The 20,993-nt window shown below is 45.1% G+C and overlaps 2 protein-coding genes across 4 annotated transcripts in view; both read left to right on the top strand.

Annotated features, from left to right (window-relative positions):
- rabgap1l (RAB GTPase activating protein 1-like) overlaps positions 1 to 20,993 on the top strand; it is a 252,872-nt gene that overhangs the window by 82,968 nt on the left and 148,911 nt on the right. The window lies entirely within an intron of this gene.
- On the top strand, positions 6,668 to 9,968 carry gpr52 (G protein-coupled receptor 52). The gene has a single exon (XM_078408010.1). The coding sequence runs from the start codon at positions 7,403 to 7,405 to the stop codon at positions 8,480 to 8,482; it is 1,080 nt and encodes a 359-aa protein (XP_078264136.1). The 5' UTR covers positions 6,668 to 7,402; the 3' UTR covers positions 8,483 to 9,968.

Genomic DNA, 20,993 nt, shown 5'->3' with positions numbered 1-20,993 from the left:
AGGTTATGAAGCAATGTCTGCTCAGTCTTTCTGCCTGAATTCAACTGGGATTTTAAAATTAAGCTCCAGTAGCTAGTCTGAAGAAGGGTCTCGACCCCAAACATCACCTAATCCTTTTCTCCAGAGATGCTGCCTGACCCGCTAAGTTACTCCAGTTGTGTCTATCTCCTGTAGCCAAAATTTGATCGAAATGAATAAGAATGCTCCTGCTCCTAATCACTATCCTGTAGTTTCTGCTGGAAAGCCTCATACAGATACCCTTTGGAAGGGGAGGACTGCATTCAACTACAATGCATGCAACATAGTTCCTTTGAGTTCCTTTGTTCAGGGATAACCAAACAACAAAAGGTAACATTAATGTGTAGGAAGGAACTGCAGATGCTGGTTTAGTCCGGTTTAGTGGTTTAGATGCTGAATCTGAAGAAGTGTCTCGACCCGAAATGTCACCATTCCTTCTCTGCAGAGATGCTGCCTGTCCCGCTGAGTTACTCCAGCATTTTGTGTCTATAAAAGGTTCTTCTCCCCAAAATTGAAGAATGAGGCAATATTTGGAAAGTGCACCATTTTTCCCAAATGCAGAATTAATTCAGAGGAAATGAAGTTCAAAAGCAAAATCAGTCTCTCAACTGATGTGAGCTAAGGGAGGGTACCTGAGAACTAAACCCCAACAAGATATAATGCTTTCAAATAAACAACCACTGGCAAAGTAATTAGAATGAAAGATAAACTATTCAGAAGCATCCCACGGTATCATCTCTATACTGCATTGATTAAACACACCTCTTGCAGAGAGTGTCTCAATCAGCATCAACTTTTCATTTTGCAAATGAATAATGCTAATATCAACAGGTTAGCCACGGAGAGTCAGACTCACTTGCTGCACAAATCTTTCATGGAAACCAATTCCCGTTTTCCTGTTCCACCTGCTCCTCTCGGCAGGACTAAACAGCTGGCTGGGGGATTACAGTTCAATTACTAACCAGCCGTTCTTTACTTCAGTGCAAACGGAGGCAAGGTGTGAGAACCGGTGGTGCATCCACCACACCCTGTCAAAATCGCCAGCTCCTCACAAACCGTGTGCTAACAACTCGTGTCTAATTACAAAATAGTTTACCCAAGGACATCTTTAATTGTGTCCTTAAAAAGTAATGTGTTCAGATAAAATATACATTGAATATAAAGATATGATTTATTTTGTGTCATGATTTATATCACTTGATAAATCCATAATTTCTTCATGTGTAATCAGATAAATTCAATAGCCCAAGTTTCACAGCTATTTTGTTAGAGGAACAGGAATCTGATTGGTTTGTTGTGTGTGTGGTTTATGTTGAGGGGAATTTGCTGACTGGGAATAGACACAAAATGCTGGAGTAACTCAGCGGGACAGGCAGCACCTCTGGAGAGAAGGAATGGGTGACGTTTCAGGTCGAGATCGTTCTTCTGATTTTGCTGACTGAGATATGGAATAAATCCTCTGATGTCACCCACATCCACCAAAGGTGAAGAACTGAATACAGCTTAACATTTCATCTTTGCAGAATACAAACTCTGTGCAGGAGAAGGCCACTCATCCTTCGAGTCTGCTCCATTATTTAATAAGATCATAGCAGATGAGGTTATATGTGATGAGGTTAGTCTCAAATCTGCATTGCCATCTATCCCCAGTGATGTGCATTTGACATCATTGGGCCTGTACTTGCTGGAGTCTAGAAGGATGAAGGGGGACCTCATTGAAACTTACCGAATAGGAAAAGACCTGGATAGGGAGGATGTGGAGAGGATGTTTCCACTAGTGGGAGAGTCTAGAACCAGAGGGCACAGCCTCAGAATAAAAGGACGTACCTTTAGAAATGAGATGGGAAGGATTTTGTTTCGTCAGAGGATGGTGAATCTGTAGATTTCATTGCCATGGAAGTGGTCACTAGATATTTTTAAGGCAGAGGTTGACAGATTCTTGATTACTACAGGTGTCAACGGTTATGGGTAGAAGGCAGGAGAATGGGGTTAAGAGGGAAAGATAGATCAGCTATGATTGAATGGCGTAGGCGAAGGGCTGAATGGCCTATCTCTGCTCAAATGACTTATGAACTTATAAACGTATCCCAAGTAACCTTTCACACTTTTGCTCACTACAAATTTACTTATCTTTGTCTTAAAAATATACAAAGTCTCTGCTTGTCCATCAGTTGACAAAGAAAATTCCAAAGATCGCAACAAATCAAAGAGAAAAAAAATCCTTTGTCGGTCTTTTCATTTTAAAATAATGGTCTCCTCGTTTCAGATTCTCCCACTAGAGGAAATATTCTCTCCATATCCATTCTTTCAAGACACCTCAGGATCCTACATGTACAGTAGGTAGTGAAGAAACCTTATGGCATGTTGGCCTTCATAACGAGAGGATTTGAGTATACAGTATCCTCCACATTATTTATGTGATTTATTTTCTCTTACAAATCTCAAATTGTGGAGTACAGAGGCAAACAAATAAATGATGGATCTTTGTCCCAAACATTATCGAGGGCACTGTAGGAGTAAAGAGGTCCTCCTACAAGGCCCTGGTGAGATCACATCTGGAGTATTGTGTGCAGTTTTGGTCTCCTAATTGGAGGAAAGACATCCTTGCTTTTCAGGGAGTGCAGCGTAGGTCCACGAGGTTAATCCCCAGGATGGCGGGACTGTCATATGAGGAAAGATTGGAAAGTCTGGGCTTGTATTCACTGGAATTTAGAAGGATGAGTGGGGATCTTGTAGAAACATATAAAATTATTGAGGGATTGGACAAGCTAGATGCAGGAAAAATGTTCCCAATGTTGGGGGAGTTTAGAATCAGTGGCCACAGTCTAAGAATAAAGGGGAGGCCATTTAAAACTGAGATGAAAAAAACCTTTTTCACCCAGAGAGTTGTGAATTTGTGGATTTCTCTGCCACAGAAGGCAGTGGAGGCCAATTCACTGGATGCATTTAAAAGAGAGTTAGATAGAGCTCTTGGGGCTAGCGGAATCAAGGGATATGGGGAGAAGGCAGGCACGGGTTACTGATTGTGGATGATCAGCCATGATCACAATGAATGGCGGTGCTAGCTCGAAGGGGCGAACGGCCTCCTCCTGCTCCTATTTTCTATGTTTCTGCGATATAATCGTCTCCCCTTGTTCTTTTAACTCTTGTTGATATAAGCATGCCCATTAATCCTTTCTTCAGAAAACATGCTCATACAATAAATAGCAAGTCTTCTCTGAATTGCTGCCAATGTATTAACCTTCCATCATAAATAAGGGGACCAATATTATACATAATAACAGGTATAACAGTATAACAGAGCTTTATTTGTCGTTCGGCACCGAAGTACCGAACGAAACTACATAGCAGTCATAGAAAAAAAGAACACAAGACACATAACCCCAACACAAACGTCCATCACAGTGACTCCAAACACCCCCTCACTGTGATGGAGGCAACAAAACTTCCACTCTCTTCCCCACGCCCACGGACAGACAGCTCGTCCCCGACCGACCCACACAGTCCCCGCACCGGGCGCTGAAACGTCCCGCGGCCGAACCGGGCGATGAAAGGCATGCGACCAAGCCTTGCGCAGCTAAGTCCAGTGGCCGAGCCGCACCGGGCGATGTAAAGTCCCGTGGTCGAGCCGCACCAGCGATGTTAAGTCCCGTGGCCGAGCCGCACCGGGCGATGTTAAGTCCCGTGGTCGAGCCGCACCGGGCGATGTTAAGTCCCGTGGTCGAGCCGCACCGGGCGATGTTAAGTCCCGCAGTCGAGCCGCACCAGCGATGAAAAGACCCGCAGTCGAGCCGCACCGGGCGATGTTAAGTCCCGCAGCCGAGCTGCACCGGGCGATGTTAAGTCCCGCAGCCGAGCCGCACCGGGCGATGTTAAGTCCAGCGGCCGAGCTGCACCGGGCACTGTTAAGTCCAGCGGCCAAGCCGCACCGGGCGATGTAAAGTCCAGCGGCCAAGCCGCACCGGGCGATGTTAGGCCCCGCATCCGAGCCGCACCCCGCGCCGTGAGGAAGAGAAAAGTTCCCCCACACCCACACCACCACCCCCTCCCACACATACACAACCAAAAAAATATATAAAAACCATCCCAACACCGACACACAACAAAAAAAAAGGAAAAAAGACGAACAGACTGCTAGTGAGCCGCTGCGGTTAGGCGCCGCAAATTGGAGGAAATATGTGTAAGAAAGAACTGCAGATGTTGGTTTAAATCGATGGTAGACACAAAATGCTGGAGTCACTCAGCGGGCCAGGCAGCATCTCTGGAGCGAAGGAATGGGTGACGTTTCGGGTTGAGACCCTTCTTCTGACTGACCCAAAATGCTGAGTTACCCCAGTATTTTGTGTCTATCTTCGATTTAAACCAGCATCTGCAGTTCCTTCCTACACACATGGTCCATTGTTGGTTGTGGAAGAGGTGATGACGAAGGGATATATGGGTGCAAACAGTAAAACTAGCTGGACGACTAGGGTGGGGGAGGGACGGAGAGAGGGAATGCAAGGGTTACTTGAAATGAGATAAATCAATATTCATACTGATGGGTTGTAAGCTGCCCCAGTCAAATATGAGGTGCTGCTTCTCCAATTTGTGTGTGGCTTTTTCTGATTATCCAGCCGTCTGCATCCTGCTATTCTGGAGTTTTGTTGCAGGAAACAATTATGATTTAAACATGCAGTGGCAAAAACCTGTGTGAAATAAGAGTAGTTTCGTTTTTTTAGCTTAGTTTAGAGTTACAGCGCAGAAGCAGGCCATTCGGCCCACCGAGTCCGCAACGACCAGCAATTCCCGTTCACTAACACGAGCCTACACATGAGGGACAATTTACAATATTACCAAAGCCAATTAACCTGTAAACCTGTACATCTTTGGAGTTTGGGAGGGAACCAGAGCATTCGGGGAAAACCTACGCGGTCACGAGTAGAACATACCAACTCCGTACAGACAGCACCCGAAGTCTGGGTTGAACCCGGGTCTCTAGTGCTGTAAGGTAGCAACTCCACCACTGCGCCACCGTGCCTACTAATCAAGTAGGTTAGAGTGCTTGAGCTACACACTCAACCCAATGGGAAAAGGAGACACTGGATTGCACGAGCCAAGGAATAGGCTGTAAATAAAAAGAAACGGTATTACTGCTACGCCAGGCACTCGGCAGCTCTCATTTGTGCTACTGAGGCTTGCCTGGTGATCTACTCGTTGAAAGGATTACAGTGCTGTTATCATCAATACAGCACATCCCTACTCTCGACTGCTGCATTCTGTCAGAGTGCAGATGAGCGGCGTGGATTTTACATTATGTACCCTCATACCACTGCCCTGGAATAGGATCATTTTATTAATATTGTGAGCCTTTGGAAGTGAAGTATAAATCACTAGAATGGAATCAGGAGAATGAAAAGCATTTTTGCTGGGCGACGGCACTTTGCATCATTGACAATGGAGCCCACTGGAAGTTGGTATGTTCTGGCTGTGCTGCATCTGCAATAGGGACTTAAGGAGTCACCTTTACAGAGATGAGAGGGAACAAAGTGAGGTTCTATATGTCCTGATAATGAGCAAAAAATAAACTCCTGGAGGAATTCAGCAGATCAAGTAGCATCTGTGGAGGAAGGACACAAAATGCTGAAGTAATTCAGCGGGTCAGGCGGCATCCCTGGAGAACATGGATAGGTGACGTTTCGGGTCCAGACCCTTCTTCCAACTGCTCAGTCTGAAGAAGAGTCCCAAACGCAAACTCCATGTTCTCCAGGGAGGCTGCCTGGCCCGCTGAGTTTCTCCGGAATTTTGTGTCTTTCCTTGGTAAATCAGCATCTACAGTTCATTGTTTCTACATCTCTGGAGGGAAATGGACAGATGACGACTTGGTTGGGACCTTTCTTTAGTCCCAAAATATCATGTCTATTTCTTTCCACAGATTCTGCCTGACCCACAGAGTTCCTCTAGCAGTTTGTATTGTAATCAAGATTCCAGCATCTGCAGTCTCTTGCATCTCCACGACTTCATTATTAGCTCTGAAATGACAGTGCCTTGTGTCCTGCCCCAACCTCCCCTTGCAGTCACCTGGTGACTCTTACCCCCCCCCCCCCCCCCCCGTACCCATATCATCTCCGTCTTCGCTTTCACCTCCTGCCCTCTGCTGCCCACACGACCCACACAATCATCTCCCAGACCTGCCCCCTCCAAACCCCTCCTCCTGCTCCCGCCTTTGGCTTCTACCCCTCCTGCATCTGTGCACCAAGCCTGCAAATGCAAATGCTATGGTATAGGAGCAAGTAAATTTATAATGAGTAGTTTTTTATTGCTATTTGTGCAATTAATAATGCATGACATTTTCTTTTGGTGTTATTTCTGCTGGCACTGCATTTAGTCTCAAGACGTTAGGCTTTGTGTTCACATTTGCTCCCGTGCAGGCTGTTTCCTCAAACTTGTGATCCGTCTCTGCACTCTCTACCTGCTTTATAAACCAGCCTTAACGGAGTAGGGCGAGTGCAAGCTCGCTAGCCCTGCCTGTCCCGTTATCTTCATTTACTCCGCTCTCGGACAGCGTTACAGTGAGTGGCTGTGAGCCCTGCGTGTGCTTGGCAACTGTTACTAAGCGACATCAAGGGAGCAAGCAGCTCCGATGGCCATTGGTGGTTCGCCTGGAAGCAGGAAGCCTAGGTAGCTGGAGTGGTGAATTCTTCCGCATCAGCTGCGATGGAGCAAAGGCGAGGGGCTCAGGTGCAGCTGCTGCGAGGCAGGGAATGTGCAGTAGCAGCACTAATGTACCACTGAATGGATTGCTTCTCCAGCACAATGGAAGTGCCAGACTCCTCGCTAAATCAGGGGATTGCTGCATTATTCTGTCAGCATTCCTTCTTGCAAGACTGAAACGCTGCTTAACATATGTGAAAAGCAGGGGATTTCGAATTGTGCAGGAATACTGCTATTTTTGTCCACTTCCTCTTACTTATCAATTGATTCCCCGATGCTCGAAGATCCCTGGATTTTTATATAGAAGGCAAAGTGTTTCAAGAGACTTCGATCAGAGGGGGCATAGCTTGCAGAGTGCAGGCATTGTGCAGAGCAGTGTGAGAGGTCTGTACATTACTCCCAGGGCTCTTGTATCTCTTTCTCTCCCACTCTGCACACAATGGGTGTGATGGAGCAGCTGGAAGCAGTACACTGGAGGCAGCTTGTCAGCAGCATTGCAACGCCGAGGTGTGTCAGCAGTCCTCTGCTGCCGAGGAGGCATGTGCGGCTGTGAAGAGCTGACTGCGGAGACCGAGGAAAGCAGGCAGCAGAGCCAGCCGGAGGAGTGGAGCGAGCAGCAGCAGCAGCAGCGGGAACAGATGCCTTGTCGGCGACCTGCAGTCACCGTGGACAGTGGCCCACATCTGTCTGTGTCATGAACCACTCCGCGACTGGATGGAGCTCCTTGAGCGCCAGCAACACCTCGGCCAACTTGTCCACTCACCGTGCATGCCCGCTGGGCTTCGGCTACTCCGACGTGGATGACATTTGCTTTTTGGAGACGGTGGTGATTGTGCTGCTGACAGTCCTGATCATCATGGGCAATCTGACGGTCATCTTTGTGTTCCATTGTGCCCCCCTCCTCCACCACTACACCACCAGCTACTTCATCCAGACGATGGCCTATGCAGACCTGTTCGTTGGGGTAAGCTGCTTGGTTCCTGCTCTGACCCTTCTTCACTACTCCACGGGCATGCAGGAGTCCCTGACCTGCCAGGTGTTTGGCTACATCATTTCAGTGTTGAAGAGCGTATCCATGGCGTGCCTGGCATGCATCAGTATTGACCGCTACCTCGCCATAACCAAACCACTCTCCTACAACCAGCTGGTAACTCCGTGCCGCCTGAGGATCTGTATCATTCTTATATGGATTTACTCCGGCGTAGTGTTCTTGCCCTCGTTCTTTGGATGGGAGAAGCCAGGTTATCACGGAGACATCTTTGAATGGTGTGCCACCTTCTGGGAAACGAATGCTTACTTCACGGGCTTTATTGTCTGCCTGCTTTATGCACCGGCAGCTTCCATTGTCTGCTTTACCTACTTCCACATATTTAAAATCTGCCGGCAGCACACCAATGAAATCAACGATCGCCGTGCCCGATTCCCCAGCCAGGACGTGGAAGCTGCTGAAGGTAGTCCCAGCCCCGACCGGCGCTATGCAATGGTCCTGTTTCGGATTACAAGTGTCTTCTACGTGCTGTGGCTTCCCTACATTGTTTATTTCCTGCTGGAGAGCTCGCGGGTGTTGGAGAGCCCCTCGCTGTCCTTTGTGACAACGTGGCTGGCCATCAGCAACAGCTTCTGCAACTGCCTTATCTACAACCTCTCCAACAGCGTCTTCAGGCTGGGACTACGGAGACTATGGGAAGCTCTCTGCTCGCTGTGCACGTGTCTGGGAGATCAGTCTCTGCGAGATCCCATCCCCAGGAAACGGGCCAATTCCTGCTCCATCTGATGGTCTACCAAGTCGGTGGAGATACACCAGTTGACATTCTGTTTGGTCTTTTGCACGCTTGTGTGAAGATGTGTAGGTGACAATTGGCATCAATCAATGACCAAGGGACTCATTGGGACGGGCTGTGGTGGAATCTGGGCCTGAGGAGGCAGTTCAGTCCTCCAGTCTGTTTTCCCCATTCAGTTTGGTAACCTCATATGCCCTCCTAGATTCTGTACCCCTAATACTCAATGTGGTTCTTTAACCTTTAATGCCTTTGGCTCAAGAAAAAATATCAATTGATTTTTTTACATTTTCAATTGAACCTCAGTCTTTGGTGCAAAGCTTGAGACCCAGAATAGGGCGAAAGCCTACTTATAATGTTTCATGGTTTGGAAATGCGTTGGAACTCGTGATACTCTTTACGTTTTAACCACCAAAAGCGCTCAACTCCATTCAGCGAGGGACTGGCTGGTTGGGGAATTGTATTTACTGTATTCTAATAAGGAACTAAATGACTGAGGAGTGAAAAACTCTTTTGTGGCAAGTATACTTGTGACAAGTCAATTGTTAAAGTCTGATCACTGAGAGTGTAGTGCAATCGTTAGTACAACTTTCTGTGAGAACCTTAACACTTTTACTAGGTGTGTCATATTCTGCGGTAGGCAGTAGTTCTTTATAATATTTCAGTGTCAGCTTGCAGATGTACTAAATATTAGATGGAGTTTATTCTTTGTCTGCGCCTGATGTACTTTCAAATGTTCACCAGTTCAAGGAGAACAATTTAAATCCAACAGGAGTTGAAATCACTTTCAAAAATTTGAAGACAAAAAAAAAGAGTGCAGTGTAGTTGATCATTACTTACCCTAAAAGTTGCTTCTAGTCGTAGCGTTTACTGCAACAATGTCTTGGCTCATACAGACTGTAGTCCTGGCACAGTTGAGATGAGCTAAGTGAATGAAATTGTTGCAAATGCCCACAGGACGTGCCCATTCACAGGCATCGGGACCGATGACTTAAGAGAGTTAAGGAGTGAATCTTCTGGTTCTTGTCGTGCTGTCGTGTTACTCAGGAATATCTTGCAAAAAGGACAACAACCGAACTTGCATTGCTGTTGATCTGAATTCTGCTGATTAACTCCTTGCGCTCTGCCGTTCCTTTGTAGTAGGCCAGCAGTGACTGGAGTGGAATTATGCTGCATTCCTCCACCACTAATGTCAAGTGGTGAAGCAGGTTTTCTATTTATATGACAAATGCAGAAATGATGCTGCAGGACACAAAGGGCTATGTACTGTGTGATAAGAAAGAGTTAAGCAGTAAGAATGTAACGTTAAATTATTGCAGAACTATTTATTGATTTATTAAACTTTTACATTAAAAACAGACTTTTATATCTATATATATATATATATAAATGTATATCTATCTAGTATCTATTTGAGCAGCCTGTATTCTTGAGGTCAATAAATGGATAATCCTGAATTAAATGGGTGTGATTGTCTCCCAGTTCAATGCATTCAGCCGCAGGCTTTCACTGCTTATCAACACATGGGCTGGATTTATTTAATAAAGGCATACTTTGTTACTGGAATTGGCCTTTTATAAGTCTGCGTTTTCATAGTTTTCGATTATCGTCAATACAAGATACATGGTGCTGTTTCCATGCTCGGCTGAACTCCATTTCATGCCGCGATTCACTCTCAGAAAGTTCGAACGCAAGAAAATAGAAGCAGGAATCAGCTGCTCGCTTTCAAGCTGACTCTGCCACTCAATCTGATCAAGGCTGGCCTACTCCTGTTCTATGCCAATTCCTTGCAGCCCTCAATTTCCTGATCTGTCAAAAATGCATCCTGTACCAGCTACTCCCGGAGGTTAATTCCCGGAATGACGGGACTGTCATATGTTGAAAGACTGGAGCGACTAGGCTTGTATACACTGGAATTTAGAAGGATGAGAGGGAATCTTATCGAAACATATAAGATTATTAAGGGGTTGGACACGTTAGAGGCAGGAAACATGTTCCCAATGTTGGGGGAGTCCAGAACCAGGGGCCACAGTTTAAGAATATGGGGTAGGCCATTTAGAATGGAGATGAGGAAAAACATTTTCAGTCAGAGAGTTGTAAATCTGGAATTCACGGCCTCAGAAGGCAGTGGAGGCCAATTCTCTGAATGCATTCAAGAGAGAGCTAGATAGAGCTCTTAAGGGTAGTGGAGTCAGGGGGTATGGGGAGAAGGCAGGAACGGGGTACTGATTGAGAATGATCAGCCATGATCACATTGAATGGTGGTGCTGGCTCGAAGGGCCGAATGGCCTACTCCTGCACCTATTGTCTATTGTCTACTCCACAGACTTCAGGAGTAGAACATAGCCTGTCTCCCAGTGCAATCTTGCAGCAAAGTAGCTGTTTTCAGGATTCAGCCCCCTCCATTCCTACCCAATCTTTAAGTAGCCCAATGCTCAAGGTGTCAGTTGATCCTTGCCCTTTAATTGAGTTTGCTCCTCATTTCAGTTTTATTGAAAAAAGTGCAAAGTGTGCCACACCAGGTAGCATCCATATAGTATAACTCCCTAACCAACGGTCTCATGCGCGCCGTCTTCTTAGAAAAATGGTTCAGTAAGTTTTCAACGTGAGATTTGTGCTCTCTGTTTAACTACATTACATGCACTGTAGTGTGGGAGTGCAGCTCTGCATTGACAATGTTCAAGGTCTCAGATGTGTTAGTTTTAGCTGTGTATGCCCACGCGTATTTTAAACCCTAGAGAAATTGTTGTACAGTACAGAAACAGGTCCTTCAGCCGAACTCAGCCATGCCGATCCAAATTGCCTACCTGAGTTCATCTCATTTGCCTACATTTGGCCAATAGCATTTTAAACCTTTTCTACTCCAGCTAATACCTGAATAAATGTGTAGGAAAGAACTGCAGATGCTGGTTTCAATTGAAGATAGACACAAATGCTGGAGTAACACCAGGACAGGCAGCATCTCTGGAGAGAAGGAATGGGTGACGTTTTGGGTCGAGACCCTTCTTCATACCTGAATAAATATCTTTTCAACATTGTACCTCTACCAATTCCTCTAGTGGCTTGTTCCACATACCTGCCACCTACAGTGTGAAATTCCTGCCCTTCAGGTCCTCTTTAAATCTTTCTTCTGTTTCCTTAAATCTGGTTTTAGACTCTCCTACCCGGGGGAAAAAAAGAGTATGAACATTCATCTTATCGAGACCCCTCATTATTTTATAAACCTTTATAAGGTCACGCCTCAGTCTCCAACTTTCCAGGGTAAAAGACCCTGCCTCTCCTTATAACTGAAGCCCTCCGGTCTCTATTGGAGGTACAGCAACATATTAACATGACATCAGCTACGGCTCATAGTACTCTTGTTCTGCATCAGAAGGTTGTGTGCTCTCACCAACACCCCATTTCTCCCCACCAAACACATTGAGGGTGGTAGTGCTGCACACCAGACATGCAGTATTTTAGTTCAAACATTGAACTGAACACACCACTGCCCCCTCGGATGGATGAACATGGAGCAATTTTCTTATCAAAGAAGAACAGAGGAATTTTCCCTGGTTTTCTGACCAACATCCATCCATCAACAACAATAGTGCTGATCTTGTGGATGCAAGGAACTGCAGACGTTGGTCTATAAAAAAAGACACAAAATGCTGGAGTGACTTTCTTGTCTGACTATAACACTGCTGTCTATGGGAATTTGCTGTGTGCAAAGTTGCTGTCAGAGTTCCATGAAAAACATTTCATTATCCTTAAAGCAGTTTCGACACCTAGAGGCTGTGAGAAACATCCTATAAATTACATTCTGGGAAAAATAAAGTTATTGACTGTCAAGGTCTACGTTCAAAACCCACAAGGATGGTAAAAGTATAGAGTCATAGATTCATGCAGCGTGGAAACAGGCCCCTTGGCCCAACTTGCCCACGCCAACCAACATGTCCCATCTACACTCATCCCATCTGCTTGTCTTTGGCCCATATTCCTCTAAACCTATCTTATCCATGTACCTGTCTAAATGTTTCTAAAACATTATGATAGTACTTGCCTCAATGACCTCCTCCGGCAGCTCGTTCCATACACCCACCACCCTTTGTGTAAAAAAGTTACCGCTCAGGTTCCCATTAAATCTTTCCCCCCTCACCTTAAACCTATGTCCTCTGGTTCTTGTATGATGGAAATGTGAAGCAGAAGCAGGTGCTGGAATCGCTTAAATGGCAGCATAAATGGAGAGAAGGGATGTGAACATACATCAGGACATTGCCTAGGTAGTCTATATCCAATACAAGGTGAACATGAGTGTGCGTGAAATTTCCCAGTCTTGTCTTAAAGTGCTTTTGAGCTTAAGAATCTAGTTACGGTTTAGGTTTATTATTGTTACGTTTACTGAGATACAGTGAAAAGTTTTGTTTTGCATGCTATCCAGTCAGATCAGAAAATACTATACATAAATACAATCGTCAAATTCAAATGCAAGTACAAATTTGAGTAAGTGTCTCGACCATTCTATATGTAACAGTTGGGCTTCACCTGTTTGGCATATTTCAGAAAGGCAGTCCCCGGGTTATGAAAGGGTTTCGTTCCTGGCAACTACTCATAACTCACACTTTTCGTTAGGTCGGAAATGAACAAAAATAGGGCATGGGAGAGGAATACAGAAACAGCTATGATGGGAAAGCAAGCATCTGGCCCCACTGTCTCAGTGAGCAAATGAATCTGCTTAGCGCTCCCAGATCTGCTCAGCCCGACCCAGATCCTGAGCATTGTGGCTCAGAGGAGGTTGTGGGAGAGATAGAGAGGGCACGTGGAAATGCCCTATTCCCACCTGGCTGAAGATGCCTGCTAGTAAAACCATCCCCATCGGTCTCGCAAATGCGTGTTTGTTTGTATAAGTGTCCATAAGTTGTGCATAAACGGAGAGGACCTGTATGTAAAACTGACTACAGGATCACAGCTGTGGAGGTACAGGGATATGCTGATGGTTCGATTGCTGGACCAGCAGCCAGAATTCAAGACCATTGGCCCTGAGGCAAGTTCCAATCCCAACATAGCAACTGCAGATTTCTATTTCAAGTGAAAAGATCAATATTTTAAAATTACAGTTAGTCTCATTGAAGCTAATCGAAAAGCCGTCTTTCAATATGGTTGACTTTCATCTGCTACCTCAATTTGGGGGCAGTAAGGGATAGGAAACAAGTGTTGGCCTTGCTAGCAATCCAATTAATATTTTCTTTTCTCTAATTTTGCTGTTGGTATCGCATCACACTTGGTTTGCCTACAGCTTGCTTGGAGTTCTCTTTCAGTGTTGCTCTCATTTCTCTTAAACAAGAAGGTTTGGTGCATTATGCAGGGCCCACCCCCTCATCTCTGTGATGTTTGTGGTTTAAAGAGAATTATTTTGTCACGTTCTAATGGAAGATGGAGATGGAACCAACAGACCTTGATGCTAAAGTGGAAGAATATGTTTGAAAAATATAATGGAGGCAGAAAAGGAAATGTTAAATGTCAAAACATTGGGGGCAGCAGAGTGGTGGAGGAGTAGAGTTGTGCCTTACAGCACCAGAGACTCGGGTTCCATCCTGACTACGGGTGATGTCTACAGAGTTTGTACGTTCTCCCTGTGACCGCGTGGGTTTTCTCCAGGTGCTCCAGTTTCCTCCCACATTTCAAAGAGGTACAGGTTTGTAGGTTAATTGGCTTCGGTAAAATTGCAAATGGTCCCCAGAGTGTAGGATAGTGTTAGTGTGCGGTGTGATCGCTGGTCGGTATTGGTGGGCCGATGCTCCTGTTCCCACGCTGTGTCTCCAAAAGTCTGAAGTGTCAGGCTTCCTTAAAAGTGGATAAAGTGCCAGGTTCTAATATAATGTCATTCAGGCTGTTAAAAGGAAGAAGGAAAACAGCAAAGGCTTTGATTACCGTGTTGTCGTTTTCTTTTGGGCTGTGGGTATGGTGCTGGAGGATTGACAAATGTGGAAATTTGTTTAAAAAGGAAAAGAACAATTGATGACAGGCAATTAGCCTAACGTCTGTGGAGTGCAGATTATTGAAAATCTTCTGAGGGAACTACATAAATCAGCATTTAGGGAGACGTAGATTAATTAAAAACAATCAGAATCGATTTGCCTCATCTCACTGCATTGACTTGAATTGGCACTTGACAAACTCACATGACAGAACGACCAGGAAAGTCAAGGCCAGTGGGATCTAAGGGAAAGTGACAAGTTGGTTAAAAATTGGTTCAGTGGCAGAAAACAAAGTTCAATGGTAGTGACTGAAGGGCCTTATGCAATGGATAGCCACCAAATTCAATACAAGGCCTCTGTTTTTGGGGGTATATTTAAACGAATGGGCAACTGTAGGCGTTGCAATTAAAAATAGTCAGTCTTTGATAGTGCGGATGTCCCGAGGTTGGATTGATTGGGTGGGCAGAAATGTGGCAAAAGGAATTCAATCAGGAGAAGTAAAAGGCGATGGAAGGTAAATAAGGCAGCTGTGATAAATGGAGACTGCAGATGCTGGAATCATGAGTAAAAAAAACATTACTGCTGGTGGAACCCAACAGGTCAGGCAGTATCCGTGGAGGAAAATGGACTATCTTTACTTTAGTGCTCCACTGTGCAATCTCCTCAATATATGCCCACTTTGAAGAAGTTCTAAGTCTGAAGGGCCCCAATCTGAAACGTTGTCTTTACAGGGCCCTAGTGAGACCACACCTGGAGTATTGGTCTCCAAATTTGAGGAAGGACATTCTTGCTATTGAGGGAATGTAGCGTAGGTTCACGAGGTTAATTCCCGGAATGGCGGGACTGTCATGTGAGGAAAGATTGGGAGTCGGCTTGTATTCACTGGAATTTAGAAGGATGAGAGGGGATCTTATAGATCTTATAGAAACATATAAGATTATTAAGGGATTGGACACGCGAGAGGCAGGAAACATGTTCCCGATGTAGGGGGAGCCCCGAACCAGGGGCTAGAGTTTAAGAATGAGGAGTCGGCCATTTAGAAAGGAGATGAGGAGAATTTTTTTCACTCAGAGAGTTGTGAAGCTGTGGAATTCTCTGCCTCAGAAGGCAGTAGAGGCCAATTCTCTGGATGCGTTCAAGAGAGTTAGATAGAGCTCTTAATGATAGTGGAGTCAAGGGATATGGGGAGAAGGCAGGAACGGGGTACTGATTGTGAATGATCAGCCATGATCATGGTGAATGGCAGTGTTAGCTCGAAGGGCTGAATGGCCTACTCCTTCACCTATTGTCTATTGTCTATTTTCCCTCACAGATGCTGCCTGGCCCGTTGAGTTCCTCCGGCAGACTGTTTCTCACTCATGGTAAATGATAGGATACTACGAAACATGGAAGAACAGAGTACATGTCCATTGATTCATAAAGTTAACAGGATTGGAGAGCAGATGATTAAGGATGCGTATGGGATTCTTACCATGAATCCCTTTTTATTCCCTGTTGATGAACTATTTTCTGTCACTGTAGAATCCAGTTGGGACAAAGTCTCAGGATGAGACTATTAGGTTTAAGGATGATAAGGTTCTTTATTTAAGGGATTTAAAATCTTTCTCAAGGGGTTGTAGATGCTCAATCATTGAGTATATTCAGTGGAGAGAAAGAAAATTCTGAACTCAAAGATAATCTGGATAAAGACAGGAACGTAGACATGAAGGACAGGATCTGCTCTAATATTGAGCAACAGAGCAGGCTTGGGAGACAGAGTGACTGACTCTTTAGACTTTAGAGATACAACACGGAAACAGGCCCTTCGGCCTACCGAGACCGCGTCAACCAGCGATCATCCCACACACTAGCACTGTCCTATACACTAGGGACAATTTACAATTTTTACCAAAGCCAATTAGTGCACAAACCTGCACTTCTTTGGAGTGTGGGAGGAAACCGGAGCACCCGTACTTGGGATGGAACATGGGTCTATGGTGCTGCAAGGCAGCAGCTCTACCACTACGCCACTGTGACGCCTGCCTCACGTTCTTGATTTCATGTTCACTAAACTCCCAGTGAGACATTCTTCAATTATTCACAGAGTTCTTGTTTCCACTGTACTCACATGGATTGCAATGAGGAGACTAGGAATTGTTGCCAGCCATAATTAGTTAAATGATCAAGTTTGGAACATTCTCCAAATTTATGTTGCTTCCTTCTTGAGCTTCACAGTCCACAGACGATGTGGAAGACTATTGAATGCAACATTTTTTTACAATTAGAAAAAGTGTTTTTGACTGTAATTAATTTCATTGTTCTGTTTTAGTACATCTGACAATGAAACTCCCCTGATTCTCGATTCTTGACTCTTGAAAACAAAATTCAGCAACACAGTTTTGAAACTTTTTATTGGGATATATATAAGGAATGGTAGCTCCCGGTTTATGCAACTTAAAAGGATCCGTGACGGGGGGGGGGGCTGAACGTGTTGGCTTTCCGTTTGTGAAGTTGGGGAAGCATGAAAGGTTGAGAATGGGGCTTTGCCTTCTAATACTGTGGGATGTATAATATCTTGTTTATGCTGCTTTTGTACTATTGACTTTTGTCATCACTGGTAATGTAAACTGTCCAGACAGTGTAGTTAAAGGTGAAACTACAGGCCGTGTAATTAAAATGTTAAAGTATGCAGTAACCTGACATAGAAGTGATCCCAAGCAAGTGCCTTGGTAAGGTTGATACCAGAGACATGTTGCTGGATATAGGTAAATCCCAGAATCACTCAGATAGTTCAGCTAGACATACTGATGTAATGTACCTGCTTCATCGTTATACATTCTGCATTCGTCATGAACATATTAAGATGCCTTTACCATTCTTTTTTTTCCAAAGGTTTCTAAACACGTGGCCTTGTTACCAATGCTTTCTCTCAGCCACTTGATGAAGCTGCATCCTGATTAATCTCTGCACTCTCACCAGCACAACCACATCCTTCCCACAGTATGACAACTAGAACTGCACACACTACCCATATAGCTTAACTAGTGCTTTGTAAAATTGCAATATTATGTCCCAGAATTTAGAGTCTATGCCCCGATCAATGAGGCAAGCACAGTATACCCTATTCTCTGTGTTGCCACTTTTTGGGAACTACTAGACCAAGTTGGGCCCAAACCTCTCCTGCATTGGTGCAGCACCCTATCCTCCCCCCCTCCCCTCCTCTCCCCCCCCCAACTCCCCCCTCCTCTCCCCCCCCCCCCCCACTCCTTCTCCTCTGCCTCCCACCCCCTCCCAGTCTACCCATTCTCTCCTTATAACTTTAATCCTCCCGAGCAGGCAACATCCTTGTGAATTTTTCTTGCATCCTCTCTTGCTTAATCATATCCTTTTTATAGCATCACAACCATTACTGCACACAATACTCCAAGTGTAATGTAACCAATGTTCTATGCAACTGTAAGGTAACGTTCTAAATCTTGCACTCAATGGCAGAGCCAATGAAAGCAAACCGAATGCCTTCTTCACCACCCTGTCTTTCTGTAGCGCCACTTTCAGGGAACTGTGTAGCTGTACCCTAGGTCTCTGTTCCCAGTGAACACTCAGTTCTCTCTCTGCCTGCTCCAATTGTTCTCCCTGCACTGCCATGTCTTTTTGTCTCTCACCAATACCCCGTCGGCCAGCTCTCTCCCACTCTCTGTTCACCCTCATCAACCATCCATTGCACTCCCTTGACCACATGCTCACGTCCCATCTGCTTGCAGTTCCTCTTGAGCCTTCTATTCACCCCTCTCTGCCCCACTCTCCCCCACTAGCTCTTCCCTATGGTCAAGGTTCCTTTATACTCCCCTCTCTTGTTTTCTCTTTTGGAGCTTGTGTTTCTCTTCTCCCGCTCCACTCCCACCTTGTTTTTCTTTGTTTTGAGGCTTAGTTCATTGTGTTCCCTACTCAGATAACATGATGACCCAAAAAGAATCCATTCAGCCCATCAGCTCCTAACACAGTAATTCCATCCGGTCCAGTCCCATCTCTCCTAATTCCCCTTACCCCTGCAACCTATTCTCTCTCACACAACTCCCTCTTGATCTTTCTTGCCATAAACCTATACTGGTGGATAATTTACAAAACCTACTAGTACTTCTTTGGGAAAAGGGAGAAAACCAGGGCACCCAGAGGAAACCCACGGAGTCACAAGTAAACGTGCAAACTCCACACGGACAGCAGAGGAGGTTGGGATTGAACCGAGTTATTGAGGCTGTGAGGCAGCAGCATCAGCCACTGTCAGTCTCGGCTAGGTGTCCTTAGATGGGATACCCTTGTCGTGTTCTCTCTTGCTCAGCAGGCTGCTGCTTCTCCCTATGGGGAAACAGTCTCTGCAGTGCTTAATTGTGCACAGACCTGACACACTGTTTTGAAAGTCGTGTTCTTTGCCATTGTCTCCAGTGTCTCACAGCAAAATCTGGCACTCGGAGTGAGCTGCACACATGTCTGTGTTGAGCAGAGCAAGAGTAGTTGCCAGGAATGAGCTTCTATTTGTGAGAAGCAATGGTTAAGTATCTCAAGATGAAAATTGTACAGCAATCCTGAATATAGCTCTTCTCATGGCTTTATACATGTTCATATTTTGAAGAGAAAAGATGTAAACAACATATATCTCAGTAGCCTTGGAAGTCACATAATACATTTTGCATTAAGATGCAATTAGTTAATATCAGTTTAAATTATTTAACAGTGCAAGTTAACTCCAGGTAATTATTAAAGCCATCGCAATTGAAAGTGATCTGGTGGAAATGCTTGGCTCTGCAGGCTGATTCTCAGCTATACTGTGGAGTGGGGTTGTCTGGGCTATTCTTCTGTCTCATTACATAAAGGAGAGATTTGGCCAGCAGTTTGTGAATTGGTGAACTGCATGTTCTCTACCACAAAGAGAGCAGCCCTGGTCGTGGCCATGGAGAAATCTGTCCTGCTTCTCGTCTGCAAGCTCTGTTGATCAGGCATGTTATACCAGATCACCGACCCTCCTCAAAGTACCACAGCTCACACACAGCTGCTCTTACAGCTTTTGCCCTTCACCGCGTGTGAACATGGTCAGGATGAAGAAATGTCCTGTTTGCAGTTCTGCTCAGTGTACAAAGACACATCACTGATTCTTCATTAGTGACAGTCACTGAGTTTGCAATATTTGCTGGGGTGGGGGTAGTCTCTGAACCCACAGTGTTGGCTGGGGTATTTAGTTACCCATGGTTGACTGGGGTGCGTGGTCACTGACTCCACAGTGTTGGCTAAGGTTGGGCCCTCGTAGGGCTGGTGCAATTCCTGAGCCACTGTCTTGGGTGAGGGTTGTACCTGTGCATAGAGGGTTTGGTGGGGGTGGGTTGTTTGCAGTGGGATAGTCCCTGGGCCTGCAGTGGCATGGAGTCATTAAGATGAAAATGGTGCAGAGGAGTGTTATAGGGAAAGTCTGAATAGGCTGGAACTCTCTTTTGTAGCGTAATTAGAGATATTGGCACACATTAGGGCGGATAAAACCCCCGGGTCTGACACGATCAATCCTTTTTTGACCCCAACAGCCGCCAGTTCTGTGCACACATTCTTTATCCCTTGCCCTTTAAACAACTATTCATTGCTATTGGGAGGTGAGATTTGTCCCATTATAATTGCAATGAGCAGTTTATTCTCATGCCATCCATGCCAGAATGGTTCCTTTTACAAGTAGCGTGCTAATCCAGAGAACTGACCCTCAGTTTTCTCTTGCATCTGTGCTGTGACAGATATGGTTTCAACTCTCTCAGATCACCGTTATCAGACTGATATATTTACATTCCACTCACCAAGCCACCCAGTGAAGAAAGGTCTCATAAATCAGATGTAAAAATTACAGCTTCATACCAGGTTAGCCATCAGTTGAATTGCTCCGAAGATGGCTGGAGCTCCAGGGCAGACTATTCTCGAGTGCCCTGGTAATATATTCATTAAAAGCAGCTTCAAATAAATAAATTACCGGGGCTGCAGCTCATGTAATTAATCGTGTGCTGCATGTACCTGTTGTACATTGGCTAGCTTTGCTTTATGCTTGGTCTGGGACCAGTACCTCATAAATGTCGTGGTAATACAGTTGGAGGCGTGCATAAAAAATGTAAAAAGAGCTTAAAAATTGATTGAGTGAAGGGATGTTGCACCCAGGGAAAATACCCGATCGTGCCAGCTAACATTCTTCCATCTGTCCAGAATCGATATACCAAAAAAAGCCTCTTTTATGTCATTAGGAAATATGGAATCTATAAATGGTGTTGAATTGGTGGAAGTGCCGGTATAATTTCGCTACTTCATGCGACACTGATGGTTATCTTAGAATGTTACAGCACAGAATCAGAATAGCTGCCCCATTCAACTCTGCAACGCCACTATTCTCAATGGCTGACAGTGATATAAATCCAGGATGAAGTTTAGTTAGACTAAAGGTGCACAGATTTCAACCAGTCTCGTTTGCTTCTTAGGGTTCCTTTAATATCGCACCTTTTGTACTTTTTGTCGGGTTCAGATAGTTGCCGAGGCGAAGCGAGCATGTCATCAG

Source organism: Rhinoraja longicauda, chromosome 11 (assembly GCF_053455715.1).
Source record: "Rhinoraja longicauda isolate Sanriku21f chromosome 11, sRhiLon1.1, whole genome shotgun sequence".
NCBI classification, from domain to species: Eukaryota; Metazoa; Chordata; class Chondrichthyes; order Rajiformes; family Arhynchobatidae; genus Rhinoraja; species Rhinoraja longicauda.
Note: the sequence above shows the minus strand (reverse complement) of the source record. Positions and strands in the feature narration are given on the sequence as shown.

Coding starts and splice junctions, on each gene's coding strand:
- gpr52 (XM_078408010.1), top strand. CDS start 7,403: ATGAACCACTCCGCGACTGGATGGAGCTCCTTGAGCGCCAGCAACACC.